This window comes from Lynx canadensis, chromosome B4 (genome assembly GCF_007474595.2).
Source record: "Lynx canadensis isolate LIC74 chromosome B4, mLynCan4.pri.v2, whole genome shotgun sequence".
NCBI lineage: Eukaryota > Metazoa > Chordata > Mammalia > Carnivora > Felidae > Lynx > Lynx canadensis.
Genome location: NC_044309.1, coordinates 37,836,834 through 37,860,548, shown reverse-complemented (window position 1 = coordinate 37,860,548; position 23,715 = coordinate 37,836,834). Strand labels below are relative to the sequence as shown.

At 37.9% G+C, this 23,715-nt stretch overlaps 1 protein-coding gene across 3 annotated transcripts in view; it reads right to left on the bottom strand.

The window, feature by feature from the left end:
• Positions 1–23,349, bottom strand: part of TULP3 (TUB like protein 3) — a 67,099-nt gene extending 43,750 nt beyond the window's left edge. For 2 of the 3 annotated variants that reach the window (XM_030321436.2, XM_030321437.1), the window contains exon 1: positions 23,246–23,348. In XM_030321436.2, coding sequence (XP_030177296.1) covers positions 23,246–23,286 — 41 coding nt within the window. In that variant the 5' untranslated portion in view covers positions 23,287–23,348. Of the gene's footprint in view, positions 1–23,245 lie in introns of all 3 variants that reach the window. The other variant, XM_030321438.1, reaches the window with a different exon arrangement.
• Between the last annotated feature and the right edge of the window lie 366 nt (positions 23,350–23,715).

Here is a 23,715-nt window from a genome sequence, read left to right as displayed (position 1 = left end):
CGGCTCAGGTCCTGATATCCTGGCTCGTGAGTTCAAGCCCCATATCAGGCTCTATGCTATCAGCACAGAATCTGCTTCGGATCCTCTGTCCCCCTCTCTCTCTGTCCTTCCCCTGCTTGCACTCTCTCTTTCTCTCTCAAAAATAAATAAACATTAAAAACAAAAGTCAAATTATACCAACTATTTAATCCAACCACTCCACTCTGAAATCTACCTAAGAAATGAAAGCATATGTCCACAAAAAATATCTACATATGCATGTTTATAGCAGCTTTATTTGCAATAGCCAAAAAGTGTAAACAACCCAAATGTCCCTCATCAGATGAATAGATACACAAATTTAATGTGGGATGCCGTTTGGAAATAAATAGGAAAAAGCTATTGACACACAAACAAAATGGATGAATATCAACATCATTCTGCTAAGTACAAAAAAGAGAATATACTATAAGATGACATTTACATAAAATTCTAAAAGATACTAAATCAGTAGTGACAAAAAGGAGTGGGTTTCTGAGAGTGAGAAGAATTGGATTATAATAGGGCAAAAGGAAACTTTTGGGGTTCATTATCTTGACTGTAGTGATGGTTTCACAGGTGTATACATATGTCAAAACTCATCAACACATACAGTTTAAATGTGGGGTTTGACGTATATCAATTATACCTCAATAAAGCTATTTTTTAAATCCACCTACAATGGGAATTAAACAAGTAAATAATTCACAATCCAGTTCCAACTACAGTATGAGTATCAATAGAGTGTTAAATCAATGCAAACCATATATTTTAAGCTTTTGTGAACTATCATGATGAAAAATCTCCAACATATTAAATATATCTCCAATATATTAAATGTGTTCCCATGCACATACTTCAGACATTTTATAAATATTTGGACATAAAGATCTAAGGTCAGGCTTGCCACAAAAATTCACACAATAAATAAGCATGTAAATTGGAGGCGCGCCTGGCTGGCTCAGTTGGAAAAGCAAGCAATTCTTGATTTCAGAGTCAGGAATCGAAGCCCCACGTTGGGTGTAGAGATTACTTAAATAAATAAACTTAAAAAAAAATTTTTTTAAAAGCATGTAAGTTGGAGAATGACACATACCATGTGAATTAGGTTTCAGCCATTCTGTTATTCTTCTCCCAAGAGGGCCCAAGGGCCACATAGCTCCTCTTTACTTAGGTGAGGTAACAATTTGAGAAGCAAATTTTCATCATCTTCTCCAACCTTACTCATAAAAACACACTCTCTCTTCCTATCACAGAGGAAGATGTTCTTCTCTCTAAAGTGAACTCTGATACTGGTGAATTGATTCTGTCCTGTTTCCCCAGAATTAACAATGCATATTGCTCCTGTATCCTCCGTCTTTCGATCTCTAGTAGTGCCTTTCCTCAGCTCACAATCTTTCTTTAAAAAGATACCTTCCTAGACCTTATCTATCTATAAAGCTATGAATCTATCTCCACTTCCCATCATCATTAAATAACTTCAGGATTATCAACACTCACTGTCACTTTTTTAACTATAATTCACTTCTCAACTCGCTGCAGCCTGGCTCTATTCTCTCATTTTCCTGAAACTCTTTCTCTGATTGCCAAAAATAACACTTTGTTTTCACCCTTCATTCCTCCTTGATTTGCCTAAAGTATTTGACAAAAATAACCACAGGCTCCTTACTGAAACACGTTCCTCCCTTGTTTTCTTGAAAACTCCTTGGTTCCACCCTTACCTAGCTGCTGCTTAGTCTCCTTTCATTAAATTCAGTCAGCAAATATTAAGCATGTCCTACGTATCAGGCACTGAGAGGTAGGCACTAAGGATACAGGAATGAACAAGGAATTCACCTCAGCCTTCACAATACTTTCACACCTGTATTTTTCGTCCTCTTCCACTGACCATTATTGTAGTCAGGATTACATGCTGATCTACACCAATCTATTCTCCATTGTTGGATACTTATGTTGTTTTAAATTTAATAACAATAAGTGTTACAGGTATGTATCCAGGAGAAATTAGCAGATACGTCCTCAAAACGACCTATACATGAATGTTCATAAAGCCAAAAACTAGAATCATATATCTATGAACAGGAGAACAAATAAGCAAATTGTAGCATATTCATTTAATGGAACACTACTCAGCAATAAAAAGAACAAACTGGTAATATACACAACAACATCGTTAAATCTCAAAAACATTATGGCTGATTGAAAACAGCCCTGCACAAAAGAGTATACACTGCATGGTTTCACTTATATTAAGTTCAAGAACCAGCAAAAGCATATATGGTGATAGAAGTCAGAGCAGTGGTTACTATTGCGGGGTGACAGGTAGAGTATAACCAGAAAGAGGGCAAAGGAAACTTTCTGGGTGACAGAAATGTTCTATATCTACATAGGTAAAATAGTCATTGAGCTGTACACTTAAAATGTGTATTTTACTGTATATAGATTATACTTCAATAATAAATAAATAAATAAATAAATAAATAAAATGTACAGTTTATATCTGCATTTCAAAATTTCTTTCTCCTTTTTTAAGTAGGCTTCATGCCCAAAACAGAGCCCAAGGCAGGGCTTGAACTCACAACCTTGAGATCAAGACCTGAGCTGAGACCAAGAGTCGGATACTCAACCGACTGAGCCACCCAGGCACCCCTCAAGGTTTCTTCTTCTTTTTTTTTCTTCCTCAAGGTTTTTTCTTGACACAGATTCCCAGAAATAGGCTTACTAAGTTACAGGGTGGATCTAAATCCTTTGTGGAATGAGAAGACTGGTCAAAAGCTATGACTAGTTTTATTGCCAAATAGCTTCCCAAACAAACTACATCAATTCACACTCCACCAGCAGTGCACTGCGGATCACACATAAAGTGAAAATTATCTTTCTTGGTAGTCCACATTTAGATAACCTGTTTACAGGTATAAAAAAAAATACCTTGACCATATGTATCCTAACACCATAGATATTTTAACTTTACCTTTAAAAATAGTTTTAAATTTACTTAGCCATCTGTTTCTTATTAAGTCTACTATAACTTCACAATTCTCCTTAAAATAAAAGTAAAAAAAAAAATTGTCTATAATTTTAACCAAGCCCAACCAATGCCAAGTATAACAAAAGCCTTTCAACAACAGAAATACAATAATAATAATCACATGTCACTGGGGTAAAGGGTAAGACAGAGGTTCTACTATTTGCTAAGGGGCTTTATACATATAAACCTTATTTACTATTCATCTGAACCATGAAGGTTGATATTATTTTATAGATGAAAAAACGGTGGCCCAGGAGATTAAGTTACTCACTAAGCCAAGCTTAAGGTCATATAAATTAGAAAAAACAAAGCAAATTTTAATGCAAATATGTCAGACACCAAATTCCATGTTCTTTCCATCACCCTGCTTTTCAAAAACAGGCACACATCAATAAAGTAAAAAAAAAAAAAAAATTGATGTATAAAAAGCATTTGACAAAATTCAAGATCCTTTCAAGATAAAAACACTCAACAGAATAAAAATAGAAGGAAACTACCTCCATATACTAAAAGCCATACATGAAAATCTACAGCAAACAATACACAATGGTGAAAGCATTTCCTCTAAGATCTGGGACAAAGCAAGGACGCCCCTTTCATCACTTTTATTCAACATGGTACTGAAAGTTCTAACCAAAGCAATTAGGCAAGAAAAAGAAATAAAAGGCATCCAAACTGTAATGAAATAAGTAAAATTACTTCTGTTTGCAGATGATACGATCTTAAACACCAAGTATTCTAAAGACCTCACACAAAAGAGACCCTGTTAGACCTAATAAGTGAACTCAGCAAAGTAGCAGGATACAAAGTCAACACACACAAATCAATTACATTTCTATACACAAACAATAAGCAACCTAAAAGGAAATTATAAAAATAATTCCATTTACAACAGCATCAAAAAGAATAAAATATTTAGGAATTAACTTAACCAAAGAGGTGAAAGATTTGTACAAATAAAACTACAAAACATTGCTGAAAGAAATTAAAGGAGACATAAATAAATGGAAATGCATCCCATGTTCATTGGTTGGAAGACAGTATAGTTCAAATGTCAATATTACCCAAAGTAATCCCTGTCAAAATCACAATGATGTTTTTTGCAGAAATAGAAAAACCCATTCTAAAATTCATAAAGAATCTCAAGAGGCTCTGAATAGTCAAAATAATCCTGAAAAAGAAGAACAAAACTGGAGGATTCACATTTCCTGATTTCAAAACTTACTACACAAAGCTAACTAGTGTGGTATTGCTAGAAGACACATACAGACCAAAGGAATAGAATAGAGACCCCAGAAATAAACCCTCAAATATATAGTCAAATGATTTTGACAAGGGTGTCAAGACCATTCTAGTGGAGAAAGGATAGTCTTTCAACAAATGGTGCTGGAAAACTTAATATCCAAATGCAAATAATAATAATAATAATAAATTTGGACCTTACCTAACACCACATACAAATATTAACTTAAAAAGATCAAGAGCCTAAACATAAGACCTAAAACAATAATTCTTAGAACAGGACAAAATCTTCACAACATTGGACTTGGCAATGATTCCTTGGATGTGACACCAAGGGCACAGGTAACAAAAGAATAGACAAAATGGACTTCATGACAAATTTTTTAATTTGTATATCAAAAGAGACTATACACAGAATAAAAAGGCATCCCACAGAATAGGAGATAACATTGGCAAATTATATATCTGATAAGGGATTAATACCAAAAATACATAGAGAACTCCTAAATGTCAACAGTTACCAACAACTCAACAGTCTAATTCAAAAATGGGCAAGACATTTCTCCAAAGATATACAAATGGCCAATAAGCACATGAAAAGATCTTCAACAGCACAGATCATTAGGGAAATTCAAATCAAAACTACAATGAGATACCACTTCCTACATATGAGGAGGACTACTATCCAAAAAGCAGAAAACAAAAGTTGGCAAGGATGTGAAAAACTCAGAACCCTTGTACACCACTTGTAGAAATGTAAAATGGTACAGCCATGGTGGAAAACAGTACAGACATTCCTCAAAACATTAAAAACAGAATTACCATGTAAACCAGCAATTCCACTTCTCAGTATTTACCCTAAAGAAGCAGGGTCTTAAAGAGATATTTGTACATTCATGTTCACAGCAGTATTATTCACAATAGCTAAAGTGCAGATGCAACCCAAGTGGCCATCAACATTCGAACGGATAAGCAAAATGTGGCATATACAAACAGTGGGATATTATACAGCCTTAAAAAGGATGGAAATTCTGACACATGCTACACAAAGTTATAGAAAGACAAATACTATATGACTCCATTTATAGCAGTTATCTAGAATAGCCTAAATTATAGAGACAGAAAGAATAGTGGTTGCCAGGGGCTGGGGGTGGGGTGTGGGGGGGAGAGGAGAATGAGAAGGTACTGTCTTACAGGTAGAGTTTCATTCAGTTTTACAAGATGAACAGAGTTCTGGTGATGGAGGGCGGCCGGGGGTGGTTGCACAAGAACGTGAATGAATATAATTCCAGTGAACAGCACACTTAAAAATAGTTAATGGCAAAAAAAGAGAAAAGCTTAATGGTAAATTTTATGCTATGTATATATTAACACAATAAAAAAAGAAAAAAACACTAAACATAAATTTGAGAAAATATAGGCTAATGTTTTTATAGTGTGAACAATAGAAAAGTCACAGCAAGACATAAAGCCCAGAAAGTATCAAGGAAACAACTGATAGCTTTTATTACATAAAAATTTTAAACCTGAATGCTAAAAATTAGTAAATAAAATAAAAGCCAAGGACTACTGTAGGGGGAAAAAATGTAACAGGTACAACCAGCAGCTCTTTAAAGTGTCATTATTTTCTCATTTTTTAAATAATACTGCATTGCTTTTTAATTCAAGCAATGCTCCATGACACCACAATGGCCAAATAGCCCAGATTATCCAAAATAATCCTGATGCTTTCCACATCTTATATTTGAGGAGAATAAAAATCAATGGTTTTGAAGGATAATAGTAGTAGTAAAAGCTTAGTGTTTGAAGTCTGAAAATCTGGGTTCAAATTCTGATTCTGGTACTTCCTCACTGTTTAATCTTCAACAATCAGTTCATACACCTAAGCCCTAGTTGCCTCAATTATGAAATGTGGACAGTAATATCTACCTCACATTGTTTGTAAGTATCAGATAGTTATGTGTGAAAGTATATGCAGACATACATAAAAGTGCTTTGGAAATTGGCTGCTAAAGCATCCACTTTGTTCACTGCTCCGAAGGTAGGCCACAGGCCAGTACAGTGAATTCACTCTTTAATTCTGACAATACTGAGCATAATATAAAAAAAGACCATAGAGTACCCTGGTGATACAGAGGAAAGAAGACCAGTGAGTCTGGTGAGACCAGTCTACTGAGTACTGACTAGTCAAAGTCTGATGAGAGTACCAAATATAGTTGGATGGTTACAATACCCTGTGAAAAATACATTAACATAGGTACAATCTACCCAGTAGAAGTTTAGTGGCATTTCCTCCCCTTAGGCGATTAGACAGGCATCCTCAACTTTGGAACATCTATACATACAAATGACAAAATCATTCTCAGAGTAGGTAATCCTAGATGAGTAATGTAAAAAATGAACAATATGCCTTTATCTACCATGATCTAAGTCAATTATAGAACAATTTTCTCCATAAAAATTCTCAAAAAAAATTTTTTTTAATGTTTATTTATTTTTGAGAGAGACAGACAGACAGAGAATCCAAAGCAGACTCCAGGTTCCAAGCTGTCAGCATAGAGCCGATGCAGGGCCCGAACCCAGGAACCATGAGATCATGACCTGAGCTGAAGTTGGACACTTAACCGACTGAGCCACTCAGGTGCCCCTCCATAAAAATTCTTATAATTAATGTTTAGGTTTCCAGTCAAGCTCAGAAAGGCCTCAAACCATGGTAAATAAATAATCAATTGGGTTTTTAAGTTTATTTATTTATTTCGAGAGAGACAGAGCAAGTGGGGAAAGAGGAGAGAGAGAGAGGGAGACAGAGAATCCCAAGCAGGCTCCGTGCTGCCAGCACAGAGCCTGATGTGGGGCTTGAACCCACAGAACCATGAGATCATGACCTGAGCTGAAACCAAGAGTCAAAAGCTTAACCAACTGAGCCACCCAGGTGCCCCAATCACGTAATTGTTTCATAAACTTGAGTTGAGTTATATTTAATTTTATGTATTGCTCTGGAAATCCAATTTCATTTGAAAGATTTTTCTATAGGAAAACATCCTAAATGCCAAACAACCAATTCATACTAACATTTGGAACATAAATACGGCTATAAAATGGGGAACTATCCGTATATCCTTTTTTTTTTTAATTTATTTATTTATTTTGAGAGAGACGGAGAGAGCATGAGCAGGGGAGAGACAGAGAGAGAGAGAATCCCAAGCAGGCTCTGCAGGGTCAGCACAAAGCCCAATGCAGGACTTGAACGTGTGAAACTGTGAGATCATGACCTGAGCCGAAATCAAAAGTCGAATGCTTAACCAACTGAGTCACCCAGACAACCCTACCCGTGTATCTTTATAAACTCACCTGAAGTACCAAAGTTTGTGCTTAAAAAAAGTACCAGAGGCTACAATGGCAATAGAGTCCACTCCAGACAGCATCAGCATTTACAGCAAGGACAGGGTGTTAATGTAACAGTAACAGTAATTCTAATGGATGTGACAACAGAATAGTGAGTAGAGAGAAGAGAGAGAAGAGAGCCTCTTTTCTACTCTGCTATTGACAAAGTGAGTTATTTCCCACAATCTTTCAAAACCTCCATCTTACTAATAAAAGAAACACAAAAATATGGATTTCTTATTTAAGTAGCTAAGAATATATGAAAATAAATTTTAAAGGTGGCAAATTATTGTGGTAGCCTCAAAAGATCATCAAGTTTACTACTTCCCATATGGAAAAGTGAAGAGAACGCAGGAAAAAGAGGAGATATTAGAATTGGGAGTAACCTTTCCTTTTTTCTTGTTCTTCTGTTATATCGGGGAGGGGGCGAATATTAGAAAAAGGAAGTTTACAACTTCCTATATATCCTGTGATACATATGTGAGGATTTTGCTAGGAAGCCTAATGTTAGTATCACCACTTGCTGGTGATATGGAGCCTCGCTAACCAACAGTATAAGGCATTGTGTAGCCCTGCCAACTAGGAAATCACCATAGAAAAGCAGAGGCCAGGAGAGGTGAAAAATAATGCCAACTGAGAGAAAATATTTACAAAACACATATCTGATAAAGGAGTCATATCCCAAATATACAGAGAACTCTTAAAACTCATCAATAAGAAAACAACCCAATTAAAAAATGGGCAAATGATCTAAACAGACTCCTTGCCGAAGAAGATATACAGATGTCAAATAAGCATATGAAAAGATGTTCCACATCTTATGCCGTTAGGGAATGGCAAATTAACAAAAACAAAACAATGAGTTGCCACTGCATCCCTATTTTGTAATGGCTAAAACCAAAACACTGACAACACCAAATGCTGGCAAAGATGTGGGGCAATGAGAAATCTCGTTTATTGCCGGTGGGCATAGAAATGGCACAGCAGCGTTGGAAGACAGTTTGGTAGTTTCTAACAAAACTAAACCTACTCTCATCATACGATCCAGCAATTGTGCTCTTAGTATTTACCCAAATGAGTGGTAAACTTTTGTCCACACAAAAACTTGCACATGAATATTTTCATTGTGGTTACAGTAGCTTTATTCATAATTGCCAAAAACTGGAAGCAACCAAGATGTCCTTCAATAGGTGAATGGACAAACTGTGGTATATCCACACAATAGATTATTATTCAGTGACAAAAGGAAATGAGCTATCAAGCCACAGGAAAAAAAAGACATGGAGGTCTAGTGATAAGTGAAAGACACCAATTTTTTTTTTGTTATTACATTTCTTTATTTTTGAGAGGCACAGAGAGATAGAGAGCAAGCAGGGGAGGGGTAGAGAGAGATGGAAACACAGAATCCAAAGCAGGCTCCAGGCTCTGAGCTGTCAGCACAGAGCCCAACACGGGGTTCGAACCCACAAACTGTGAGATCATGACCTGAGCTGAAGTCGAATGCTTAACCAACTGAGCCACCCAGGCACCGCTAAAAGACACCAATCTAAAAAAACTGTATATACTTTATGATTCCAACCACATGAAATTCTGGAAAAGGCAACACTACAGAGATAGTAAAAACAGACCTAGAGGGTATAACGCTAAGTGAAGTCAGCCAGAGAAAGACAAATACCATATGATCCCATTCTTATGTGGAATTTAAGAATCAAAACAAATGAACAACAACAACAACAAAAGAAACAAACAAAAAACCCAGACTCTTAAATGCAGAGAACCAACTGGTGGTTGCCAGAGGGGAGGTGAGTAGGGGTACGGATGAAAAAAAATAAGGAGATTAAGTATACACATCTTGATGAGCACTGAGAAATGTATAGAATTGTTGAATCAGTATACTGTGTATCTGAAACTAACACAACACTGTATGTTAACTATACTTGAATTTTAAAAAATAAAATAAATAACAAAAAGATCAGTGGAGAGATGAATAAGTAGAGTACAGAGGATTTTTAGGGCAGTGAAACTATTCTTATGATACTGTAATGGTAGATACATGCCATTATACGTTTGTCAAAACTCACAGGATGCACAATACAAAGAGTGAACCCTAATGTAAACTACAGACTTTAGTTAATAATAACATATCAATATTGGCTCATCAATTATAAAAAATGTATCACACTAATGCAAAATGTTAATAACAGTGGAAATGGGGTGAGTGGGTGAGGGGCTATATGGGAACTCTCTGTACTTCCATTTATTTTTCTATAAATATAAAACTTCACTAAAAAGTAAAATCTATTAATTAAAAAAAATGATAGTATCAATACTGTGCTTTTAAGTTCCTGCCTTGCCCAAAATAATCCCCTATTTCTGACAAGACTGGACGTCTGGAACATGTTTATACGGCTTATTATTCTGTATAGGCCTGTTTCCATGGCCATAAACTGACAGACTGGAATACACACCTGATAAAGGCTGAAGTAATCAGACTCTCCTGGGATTTTTAATTGGCTCTGAGAGATCTGAGATCTGAGTTCAGTATAGGCTATTTTGTTGTAATACAACCTTTCAAAAAGTAATTCAACCTTTATTTTACAGTTGGAGAAACTGAGGCACAGCTAAATTATGTGGTCCCACAATCAGTAAATGAGAGTGCCAGGATCCAAACCCAGGAAGCCTAGTTCCAAAGCTTATGCTCTCAACCCTTATATGAAAGAATATTTTACTTTACATTTTATTTGTAACCAAGAATACTAGGACACCTAAAACTGGATCTGACACAAATTGATAGGTCAGTTACAACTGCCATCTCTAATTCAAACTTTCTTTTAGAAAGAACACAGAATTGAGATCTAAGAAAAAAATATGGATATATATAAACATTCATAAACAGGTGATTTTCTTTAGGAAAATTGATACTGCCTTTTACCCTCTTGGCATTACCTTCAATGATACCATCAACCAATGCAAAGTAAGGTTTTGTACTCCATATTTTTAGACCCTTTCAAAATACAATTCTCTCTAAAATTTTTTTCCTTTAGAACTCCTTTGAAAAGTCTAAATTTCCCATATGCCTTTCAAATGAAAGCACCTGATATTTTAATACATTTATTCCCAATCACTGAGTCATAATATTTTGTCATATTGTGACATCCTTCGCTTCCTTATTTCCCACTGCCAAGGAATTTTGGCATGTGTACCTGTGAGATTATACACAGCATTTCTAACAAAGAAATCAGAATAATTTTAATGAACTATATATAAGTTATTTTCATTGTTTTATATGCATATGATAAACATTTTTAAATGTGAATATGGATGTGAATTGATAAACTTCTGAAAAGATGTAGATGAATCAGGGACTAGGAAAGTCAATGAAAAGGGAACAAGGAAGCATTCCCTCCCCGCTGCCGCTGCCGTATCCACCCCCAAGTCCCCATTTTACCCACATCCCTAGAGTTGCTCCACAAACATTTACTTTAATAAATATCAGACCTTTACTAACACCAATGAAGAGATCCCTTTTTCCCCCAAATGTAGTGCCTGGTCTTTGTTTCTTGAGGCTTCCTTCTCTTTTTTCCTGACCAATTCTTTCTTTCTTTCTTTTTTTTTTTTAATTTTTATGTTTATTTATTTTTGAGAGACAGACAGAGTGGGAGAGGGGCAGAGAGAGGGACGGAGGGCGGGGCGACACACAGAATCTGAAGGCTCCAGGCTCTGAGATGCCAGCACAGAGCCCAATGTGGGGCTCGAACTCACCAACCACTGAGATCATGACCTGAGCCAAAGTCAGACGTTTAACTGACTGAGCCACCCAGGTGCCCCTTGACCAATTCTTTCAATGATCAACATCATACTGAATTTTACCCCTTTGTATGGGACATCAAATGACAAAATACCAAAGAGAAAGGGCATTTCAAGACTGCAATATATTTACAAGAATCCCAAAGTTGAATTTAAAAACCAGTTAAATTCACAGACCATAATTCTCATGACTCCTGGAAAGTTCCTTCTGGAGCTGTCATGGAAACATAAAACAATTCCTCTCTACAGAGCAGAGCGAATGATCATTTATTGTTTCCTGCTACCTCAATTCTATTATATTTTTAAGCCACACACCCTTCCTTGTGAATTGTTTTGTTAGTGTAAATATAAAAAAGCTTCTTAGTTGACAGATAAACAGAAAGGACAAGAACAATCTGTTTAAACATATAAATTGCTGTCTTAGCCATAGTCAAACCAGTGATTGCTCAACAGCTATGCTATTCAAAGTCCAGGAGGAAAAACCTATCATCTTCCCCCTAGGATCTTTACCTATCAATACTCTTTTTTTTTTTAATTTCTTGAACATTTATTTATTTTTGAGATACAAGGAGACAGAGCACGAGCAGAGAAGGGGCACAAAGAGACAGGGAGGCACAGAATCCGAAGCAGGCCCCAGGCTCTGAGGTGTCAGCTGAGCCTAACGTGGGGTTTGAACTCAGGACTGTGACATCATGACCTGAGTCGAAGTCAGATGCTCAACCAGATGTTCAACTGACTGAGCCACCCAGGCGCCCCACCTATCAATACTCTTAAATTGAAAGCACTAACCTTAGGCCTTCCATAAACATGGAAGCAAACAATCTTACTTTTCTACATTTTCCTTCCCTAATAAAAGGGATAATAATAACGATCTCATAAAACATTTAAGAATGAAAGTAAAGTAGGGGTGCCTGGGTGGCGCAGTCGGTTAAGCATCCGACTTCAGCCAGGTCACGATCTCGCGGTCCGTGAGTTCGAGCCCCGCGTCGGGCTCTGGGCTGATGGCTCAGAGCCTGGAGCCTGTTTCCGATTCTGTGTCTCCCTCTCTCTCTGCCCCTCCCCCGTTCATGCTCTGTCTCTCTCTGTCCCGAAAATAAATAAACGTTGGAAAAAAAAAAAAATTAAAAAAAAAAAAAAAAAAGAATGAAAGTAAAGTCAATCAGCTTTACAGAAGAATACACTAAGGACAGGCTCTGGATCCAAACTCCAGATTCCCTGGCTTTTTAATATCATGGCTCCTTACTACCTCTGATGTTATTTCACCTCTGCCCACCTCATGCACACCATAAGGATAATAATAATTTTTATCTCATATGACTATATAAAATTTAGACAAAATAATAAATAGAAAATGATTAGAATAGTGTCAGGTACATAGGAAGCACACATTAAATCTGTATTATTTTCTGAATCTCTAACTTGCCTATGTGTTAAGAGTTAAAGATATAGTTAATGACACTAACATTATTAAATGTTAAAGAAAATTTTTGTGTTAAAATAAAATGGCCTACTACTTATAAAAGAATAATGAGCACTCAATAAATTCAAGCAGCTACAAATAAAATGTGTGGCCTCTGTTAATATAATGCATCAAAGAGGGAGCAGTGATTTTTACTCTGAACCTTCCATAAGGAATTATCATAGTGTCAATGAAGTAATTTTTTTTTTAATGTTTATTTATTTTTGAGACAGAGAGACACAGAGCATGAATGGGGGAGGGTCAGAGAGAGAGGGAGACACAGAATCTGAAGCAGGCTCCAGGCTCTGAGCCTCAGCACAGAGCCCGACGCGGGGCTCGAACACACAGACCACGAGATCATGACCTGAGCCGAAGTCGGACGCTCAACGACTGAGCTACCCCGGCACCCCTAGTGTCAATGAAGTAAGAAAAAAAAAGTAACAGACACAAGTTCCCACTCTTTCCCTCCCCCCACTTGAACCTTCCAATAGCTCCCACAGTTCCATTATTTCTTTAACAAATAAGCTCAACAAATAAGCTCAGCTGTGGATAATGATTACATATTTGTTCTAACATTAGTTTTTGAAATATTAAAAAATATGTTGGTATGAAATGTAAAATTTCTGATCACTAATGAATTCAACTTATACTCTTAGAGAAACTCATCTTTAGGGAAATATATGCTCCTTATTAACTTATTATTTCCCAACTTTAGCCAACTGTCCAGTATGATTATAAACTTTACATGACTTTGCAGCACTATTTGTAACAGCAAAAGATAGCACAATCTAATGTTCATCTGTAGGGACTAATTAGATAAAGTATACCATATCCATACAATCAATACCATGCAGCTGTTTAAAAAAAAAAAGCACTGATATAAATAAAATATGGAAATATATAGAAACATAGGGATACTAACTTGGAACAATTTCCAAGAATGTTTTATTAATTGAAAAAGGCAAGGTGCAGAAAATTGGGGAGTATTTACCATCATTTATGAAAGAAAAATATATATACAGATATTTCATCTGAAATGCAGAAAATATCTGTGGAAGGATACACAGTAAGCTGGTTTCGGTGTTGCCTTCAGGGAGGAAAACTAAATAGGTAGGGGATGGGAAGTATTCTTACTTTTCATTATGTGCTCTTTTCCTCCTTTTGAATTTTGTACCTGTGAAGGTCAGATCACCTGGTAAGAAGCTTGGAAAGATCAAGCCCTGATAAGAAGCTTGAAATTTTCAGCTCGGCTACTCATTCTCTTGAAGAGGAAGGGCTGAGAATGGAATTCATGACTGATAATGCCTATCTGATGAAGCCTCCATTAAATTCCACAAGTAGAGAGTTTGGAGAGCTTCCAGGTTGGCAAACACATCCACACTGGGAGGGTGATATACCCCAACTCCACGGGGACAGAAGTTCCTGCGCTTGGGACCCTCCCAGGCCTTGCCCTACGTATCTCTTGATCTGGCTGTTCTTCCACATCCTTTATCATATCCTTTAATAAGCCGGTAAATGTTAAGTGTTTCCCTGAGTTCTGTGAGCTGTTCTAGAAAATTAATTGAACCCAAGGAAGAGGTCTTTGGAACATACAGTCTACAACCAGTTGGTCAGAAGCACAGGTGATAACCGGGGCTTGTGAATGACATCTGAAACTAGGGGTGGGGGGGACAGTCTTGTGGGACCCAGCCCTTAAATCTGTGGGATCAGACACTACCTTGGGTAGACAGTGTCAGAATTTAGTTGAATTGTAGGGAACCCACCTGGTATCACAGGGAAATTGCTTGTTGTACGGACAAAACCCCCCACATTTGGGGATCAGAAATGTCAGAAGTGTTCCGTGTGAGTAGCTGAGGAGACACAACAGGGAAGAAACACACAGTAGGAAAGGACTGGGTTTTCCCCTACCTGGAAAGGAAAAAGCTGAATTTTTCTGTAACAGTACCATGTAAAGGCATTTTAAAAATATATATTAAGTCAACTTTTTTTTTTTAATGTTTATTTACTTTTGAGAGAGCACGTGTATGCACAAGCGAGGAAGACGCAGAGAAAGAGGCGGACACAGGATCTGAAGCGAGTTCTGTACTAACAGCAGAGAGCCTGACGCAGGGCTTGAACTCACAAACCGTGAGATCACAACCTGACTAAGCCACCGAGGTAACCCTATTAAGTCAACTTCTTAGCTCATTAGGTGTAACTAAGAATAAAACAATTTGAAACTATAAATGGTTGAAATTAATATAGGACCCAGCAATGTTCTGCTATGTATTACTCAACCCCATGTCTCAATTATAAGCACACTGGTCTGATCTCCACTAATTGCTACATGTGTTCACTCAAAATATGCTTGAAGGCTCTTAAATGGCTGCATTTTAAAATGAAAAAAAAAAAAAAGACTGTAAATGTTGTTATTTATTTTTATTTTTTAAGTAATCTCTACATTCAATGTGGGTCTTAAATTCACAACCCCAAGATAAAGAGTTGCATGCTTTACTGACTGAGCCAGCCAGTCAGCCCTAATTTTTTTTTTTTTAAGTAAGCTCTATGCCCAATGTGGAACTTGAACTCATGACCCTGAGAATTTTTGTTGATTATTTTTCAACTAGAAATCAAAACTGATGCCATTATCCCAGTTAGCAACATGAACCCCCAGAACAACCACAGGAGCACCGTGCTGTGTTAGCAATACAGTTGACGCTTTTAGGAGAGATCTGTTAAGGGAATGTGTGCATACTTCTGGTTCAAGTGCAAGCTTGTGAGTACTGAAGCTAAATTTATCCACATCAGTGTCAATTATAGGGTGTTTATGCTATAGCTGTGCTGTCAGGAGACGCACTCTACACTTCCCTGGGAATTCTCTTGTTTTCACCACAACAGAGCAACTGCCAAAACAGTGCCTCTGCTAAGCTAAGTGACACCCATAGTAATTTCTTTTATTTTTGAGAGACCACTTCGAACACTCAAAAGAAAAGCAAAATTACAAAAGAAACTTAATGAACACCAGTACTTTCTAACATTACTCAACATTGGCAATGGCACATGATGTCTAGAACATGGAAGGCGTGAAACAGATGTTTATAAATAAATTAATTTTAAAGTTAGATGAAAAAACTCCTTTTAAGCATGCCTTAAAGAAATATTCTAATTCATTATCTCTTACTTTTGGACTTTCCAAAGTAGGTAAAAATTAGATACTACTGTCACCATTTTATAGTTGTATGGCTATGGAAAATAATTAAGAAACTGAGAAAGGATCACTAAGTTACCCTGCCTAACCATGAGAAATATTCTGAACAGAAGTTACTGTAAACTTAAAATCATTTTTAATGAAAAAAAAAACCTTTATTTTTAGTTTAAAACTGTGTATGAACTTTTCACAGACTTAATAAAATAGTACCTACCCTATTGGCTTTACACATTACCAGAGATGATAAAGACTTCTGCTCTATTCTTTGGTTTCATTTAAATTTCCTCTTAGTTATGTGCTTAAATGGGACAATATGTCTAGCAGATAGCAGACCAAGATTACTCAGTCTGAGATCATTATTCTATATCAGAAAAGCTGGAAGCAGTTATTTTTTTAAATTTTTTAAAAATCTTTTATTTCTGAGGGAGGGAGAGAGACACACAGAGAGAGAGACAGAGAGAGAGAGACAGAGCATGAGCGGGGGAGGGGCAGAGAAAGAGGGAGAATGAGAATCCAAAGCAGGATCCAGGCTCCGAGCTGTCAGCACAGAGCCTGATGCGGGGCTTGAACTCACGAACTGTGACACCACGACCTGGGCCGAAGTCAGATGCTTAACTGACTGAGCCACCCAGGCGCCCCTAAAAAATTTTTTTAAAAAAGAAAGTGAAAAGGCAATCCACTGACCAAGAGGTAATATCTGTAAATCATTTATTTGATAGGGAATCACATCCAGAATACATATAAAGAACTCTTACAACTAAGTAATAAAAAGACAACCCAATTTAAAAGTTTACAAAGTAAATGAACAGATATTTCTCTAAAAATATAGGAATGACCAATAAGCACACGAAAAAATGCTCAACATTATTCATCATTAGAGAAATGCAAATCCAAAAAAGCACAATGAGATGCTACTTCACATCCACTAGGAGAGCTATAATCAAAAAGATAGCAATAACAAGTAACGCTGAGGATGTAGAGACATTGCAACCCTAACACACTGCTGGTGGGAATGTAAAATGTTGCAGCCTTTTGGGAAAACAAGTCTGATAGCCCCTCAAGTTATAGAACATAGAGTTACCATATAACCCAATAACTGGGCTTAGGTATATATGCAGAAGAAATAAAAATATATGTCCACACAAAGACTTGGACACTAATGTTCATAGCAGTATTATTCAAAACGGTCAAAAAGTGGAACAACTCAGCATGCTAACCCACACCCCGACCACATACACTCAAACGGTCAGCAGAGTCTGGAATTTCACTACCATGGTATTTCAATAAGTCTGCCAAGAATCTTTTCAGTCAAAATGCCAGTTCATTTGCGTTGTTAGGTAGCAGAATTTCCAACCCAGTGTATGCACGCTGAAGAAACCCATGGGAGGAATGGATTATAGTATATACAAGTGAAAAAGAGTCATCAGATTTCATGGTCTGAACTGATTACGGTGACAGGTAGTTGGGGCAAGAGCTATCAATAAAGTAATTTTCTCTAAGTCAACTGACAAATAGATTCGCCTTGTCCAAATCCCAAATGTTAATATTGGAAGGCCATATTTTCACATGTACTGAGACACCAAGAATACCTCTGGCTCTAACAAAACATTGCTTCCGGGGAAAGGTATGTAAAGGTCAAATTAGAACTGCTAGAAAAGACTCCTTTGAAAGCTATCCTTCCTCCTCTGAGGACGAATGTTAGTATTCTAGTCTCAGCTGTCTTCTACTTGAATGACTGCCACAATCTGGAACTAACTTAATTGAACCTAGGGAATGAAAATCTATTTCCTAAGAGGCCCATTTAGTGGGACCCATTTCTTTCCTTCAGAAAGAAGGGGGAATTGTTTGGGGATAGAGGCAACGAGAAGGAAAAGTTGGCAGCTGATTAAATCATCAGTTTGTCCCCAAATAATGCAGCAAGGAAAATTACTTCAGAATGAACCCTCTCCGTTTGCATGTTCCACAGAACAAAAGCAACAACATTCTTTCGAGTGAACCAATCAGAAAGGTTATTTTAAATGCATAATTTGATTCAGAAGTCAAAAAACTTCATTTCTTCTTTCTAGATTTAAAAAGGCATGTTACTCAGAATCTAAGTTCATTCTACCTTTTGCCTGATTCTCCTTTCCTCGGGGGTTACATTTCTCTCTTCAGGAATGTTACTTATTTCCCTTCTATTTCTTGGGTAGAGATGAAAGTGCATTCGTGTGTGTGTGTGTGTGTGTGTGTGTGTGTGTGTCTCTAACAATACCAAAGAAGTATTTCTATTCCCTTTACAATGGATGAAATTAATACTCATTTGTACTTCACTAAAACATCTGATTTCAACTGTTCATCCTAAAAATAATCAGAATGTAATCAGTATCTGTTGTTATCATTTATATGTAAAAATGGCATCCAGAATATTTGGAATAGATATTTTGAAAAGTGGTGGGGGATGGAGGGTGGGGAGGGAAGAGGAGACTTCCCTCAGGGGCACCTGGGTGGCTCAGATTGAGTGGCTGACTTCAGCTCAAGTCATGATCTCACAGTTCATGGGTTCCAGCCCTGCATCAGGCTTGCTGCTGTCAGCACAGAGCCTGCTTCTGATCCTTTCTCCCCCTCTCTCTGTCCCTTCCATGCTTGCTCTCTCTCAAAAATAAATTAAAATATTAAAAAAAAGAAGAAGAAATCAAAAGCCTGGATTTTACTTCTGAATTTTACCTTTGACTACATCATTTACTGGTCATGTGACCTTAGGTACATCACATCCTTTCTGAGCCTAAACTTCCCCATCTATAAAATGAAGATAACAACGACAGCCCTGCTTTCTTCAGGGCTATGAAGCTCAAAAGAGATCAAATGAGTGAAACACTATGAAGGCTGCAAAAGCTACCCAAATGTAAGCCCTTATTACTGATAATTTTATCTTGACAGATCTTCCCTTAATGCACAGCTTAAGAACTTTACTCAGCCAAAACACTCTTTTCTACTTTGTCTCTGGCTCATATGGCATTGCTGTAACAAAATTAAACTGTTAGAATAAGGAAACAGGTCAATCCTCTATTAAATTTGTTTCATTCTAAAACCTAAAATCAAAGGCAAACTGCAGATTTATTGAAGTTTCTTCCTGAAAAGCTGAATAGCAATGATTTATTCTTCCTGAAGACTGAAAAATAATCTTTGTTTTCTTCTTACAGTTCTATTTTCCATACTTTAATTACTACAGGAAAAAAAATTAAAACTTGCAGTAACTATATAGTTCATATTCTTTTTTTTTTAATGTGGTCATTTTTTAAAATTTTATTTTAGTGCTTTCATTTATTTATTTTGAGAGAGAGAGAGAGAGAGAGTGTGTGTGTGTGTGTGTGTGTGTGTGTGTGTGTGTGTGTGCAAGCAGGGGAGGGGCAGAGAGAGAGGGAGAGAGAATTCCAAGCAGGCTCCACCAACTCGGGGCTCAATCCCACAAACTGTGAGATCATGACCTGAGCTGAAATCAAGAATCAGATGCTTAACCGACTGAGCCACCCAGGTGCCCTGCTATAGTTCATATTCTAAAAATACATCTTGCCCATGATGAGAGTAGAAATCTGAGTTTAGTTAATTATATTTTACCCTAAAACTCAAAATCATCCAGTATCAGCAGTGGGGAAAGAATATTTGAAGATTTTTTAATATAGTATCTTTGAAAGGTCCCAGAAGACGCCCATCAATGAACTAGGTGACATGAAGACAATAAGAAAAGACACATTTTTCACTGAAAATCATTTTGTACCTTTTGAAATTTGAGCCATGTGCTGTTAAATATATATATATTTGGTATTTATTAATTCATTATAAATCACTTAGGGCATCCAAGGAAGCCCTCATTTTCCAGAGGAGAAAACTGAAGCCAAAGAAGGAGATGTGCGGCTCAACATCACACTGCTAGAGAGGGAAAAGGCTGGGATTAGAACTCAGGAACACAGAGGAAGTTTCCAGTGCCTCCCACAATACCATGCGGTCAAACAGCAAATGCCATCTTATAAAAAATAAAAGCATTACTCTAACCCTCTTCAGAACTGTGGTCTTCCAGGGGGTTCTGGTGACGCATATGACACAATGCTAATCATTCGTGTTTTCACAGAAGTTCTAAGGCAGAGACAGACATGGCAATCTTCATTATCAAGCCTCATACCAGGTATTAAAGTAAGTGAATAAAGACAGCACATCAATCGGCATGTGGATAGGGCGTCTTTTCTCAAGCATAAATGGATTTAAGTTGTAACCAGGCCAGGAAAATTTTGCAGCTTTCATTATTACTAACAGTAAGGATGTCTGATGAGGCAGAACAGATTCAGTAGAACAAAGAGCTTATTTCTAGTGAATTGATTCAGAGAAAATAAAGCAAAAGCAGACTGCAAGAAATTCTAGTTTTAAAGAAGCCATAATAATTCCACTATTCTCAAACAGGAGATCTAGGGGAATTATCAAGTCCCCTTCTAGTCCTAAAATCCTCAAGCAAGCAACTTCAACTCCTCCTCTGAGTAATTTCAAGCATACTTTTCCCCTTAGTAAGCAGAAACGTTACCATTTTCTTTCAACAGGCACAAATGCAGGGAAAACAGCAGAGTTTCCATAGGAAAAAATAAGAGAAATCAGAAATAAAAACTATTCCAAAAACTGTCTGAATTGTCTGCTTGGAACAGAAGGATCTTAGAAAAAAAAGAATTTACTGCAGGGATTATTCTCTCCTTTCTAAGTCTGTATTTAGCTTTCACATTTGGAAAAATACATTCATGATTGATATTGGGAGCTTTTAATATTTACCAAACATACTGCAGTCCTATATTAGATAATCTGAGTATCTTTAAGCCCTGAATAAGTCTCTTTATTTGTCAACAAGTAGTTGATCCGATGAAACATTTAAAAAAGAAAGAACATGAGAGAGGATACCAAGCCTGGATGATACATAACCTCCAGCTACTACTGTTCATATTTCTAAAGAGAAAGCATGGCGTGTGGATAAACCACAGATGACTTTCTAAATCAACAGGGCAGCAAGGTCACATCACACCAAGAAATCTCTCGCCATACCTTCAATTATCTATCAGGAATAAAAGGCCAGAAAGAACTCAAGTTCTAGCACCAACCAACCACAAGCATCTCCAAGGAATCTAGACTATAAAATGCCTAGCTTCACCAAAGGTCCTGAGTGTTGTTTCAAATTCCATCTCCAATTTTCACTAAATATTTCAGAAATAGGAAATATTTGGGGTTAGTAATTTTTCCATTTTGTTGAAAAGAAATCTTTAAAAATAAAAGAGGGGGGGGGGGCCTGGGTGGCTTGGTTAGTTGGGCATCCAACTTCAGCTCAGGTCATGATCTCACAGCTCGTGGGTTCCAGCCCTGCATTGGGCTCTGTGCTAACAGCTTGGAGCCTGGAGCGTGCTTCAGATTCTGTGTCTCCCTGTCTCTCTGCTCCTCCCCTGCTCACACTGTGTGTCTCTCTCTCTTTTCAAAAATAAATGAACATTAAAAAAAATTAGAAAAAAAAAAGAAATCTGTTTCATGGAAAAACAGTCACATAATTCAAAGAAAAAAAAACACAGGAAACTTAAAAGTCAGATGTTATACTTCACACTGAAATGTATTAATACCAAAAACTCATTGAAACCATTAAACACACAACCTGAAGCCAAAATAGAAGAGATGTTCCACTCCCTCTCAGCAACAACTGAGTTAAGTAGTGATAGGAACTGCACTTAAAATTACCTAGGGCAGGAGACACATTTGGTGACTCACTCTCCTTTGATGTCTGCTTTTAAATTAAAGAGCTGTTTTCTTTGGGAAGAAAAAGGAGGGAAACTTTAAAATTATCCCTTTAAACTTCAGGTCCAATAAATTAAAAACCATTTTGCCTCATGGTCTCGGTTTCTAAGTCAATTCCTTTTTTCCCCCCCAAATCATGAGTCATATATCAACATCTGGTACCCATGAAATTTACTTCCGTAAATTCATTTAATTAATTTATTGAATGCCCACAAGTGAACAAATACCATCTGAATTCGACGAAGACGCTGATTTTTAGCTCTACCTCCTCCTAGCACTTCCATATTTATGTCGGAAAACGTGGGTTATTTTTCTCTCATCTTGAAAAAAAGAAAGCGTAGCAAAGAAATTTCTCAGAGAGCAGCTATCACGTAAATAAAAAGATAAAAGAGGAAAATGGGCGTTCTCTATCCCCAACGCCTCCTTCGTGACTTTTTAAATGATTTAGAATTGCTTAAATATCTACTAATCTAAACATCAGACTAAATCACTACACGCTACATCTTTATTTGCTTTGGTAATGGAATAAAAAGCGGGGAATACAGTTGGCGTGTATGATTTCAATCCTCAGACAATACCAAAGTTTGAAGCCAATGATTTCATGCCGCTCCCTGTTAACTTTTCATTAACCTAGCTAACAAGAAATTGACAGACTGAGATTTCAGATTGTTGTATTTCCCAGGCTCTCCCTCTGGCGGAGGCAGGAAAAAAGGGCACCGCAGAGAAAAAGAAGCACAAACAAGGGGTATGGTAGATGACAAATAAGACGAACAATCCTAAATAAGAATTACTGTAAAGCAGATAGATAGAAGCTAAAGAACAGTTTTGCACTTTCAGTTCTCGGACTCTGTTCTAGAATTCAGCACCTCCTGCCAAAAACAATGGCATTAGAGCAAATGATTAAATATCACCCACAGCCTTCCCCTGCGACACCCCGAGAAAAGACTTCATCCACTTCAATTATGATGACACTGCTCGGCAGTGCGTGAGAAGCAATAATACCGAACATTTTGAGTAAGCGAGGCCCACAGAGAGCAAGGCGAGCTCGTAACCAAAACTCCAAGAGTTTCCCAAGCAGGGACCAGAACACAAAGTCTTTGCTCTCAGTACCGGCTGCGAACCGTTGCCTCCTACCGCCCACCGATAAAAAGGGGATCCTCCACCGTCGAGTAGGGGATAGGGGATTCGCCTCCTGCCGCCAAATCTGTCCCTACCTCCCCAACCCAAGCCCACCGCCTTCTCTCTTCAGAGCTCCCAGAGAGGAGCGCCACAGTCTCACTCCATTCTTCCGCCCCGCTCGAGACGAAACCAGCCACCAACCCTCTCGGACCTGTCCCCGCGGGGTCCGAGTCGGCAGCGCGACGCCTCCATCCCCGCAGCTCAGGAAGTGGCGACCACGTCCACAATCCCCGACTCCGCTGCTAGGGTGGCAAGCCTGGCAGGCATCCGGGCCCCGCCCCCTGGCAACCACACTCTGCACTGTCGCCACCGCCTATTGGCCCTCGTGTCCACCGCTCTTCTCTCATTGGCTATTGCTGCCGCCCCAAGATGCGGGAGGGTTTCTAAGGGGCGGAGGCGCTAGGAGTTAAAGACGCCTGCGCGGGAGCTCTGGTGACGCGCCAGTAGGGCTGGGTCCATGGACCGCGGCACGGGGAAGAGGCCGAGGGCGGAGGGATGTGTTCGCTTCAGCAGTGTTGGCTTCCAGCTGCGAAGTCACTTCGTCGGAGGAGCGACCCATCCCCCTAACCGCCACCCACGGAGCGGCTTCCCCACATCCCAGCAGTGTCTACCCAAAGACCA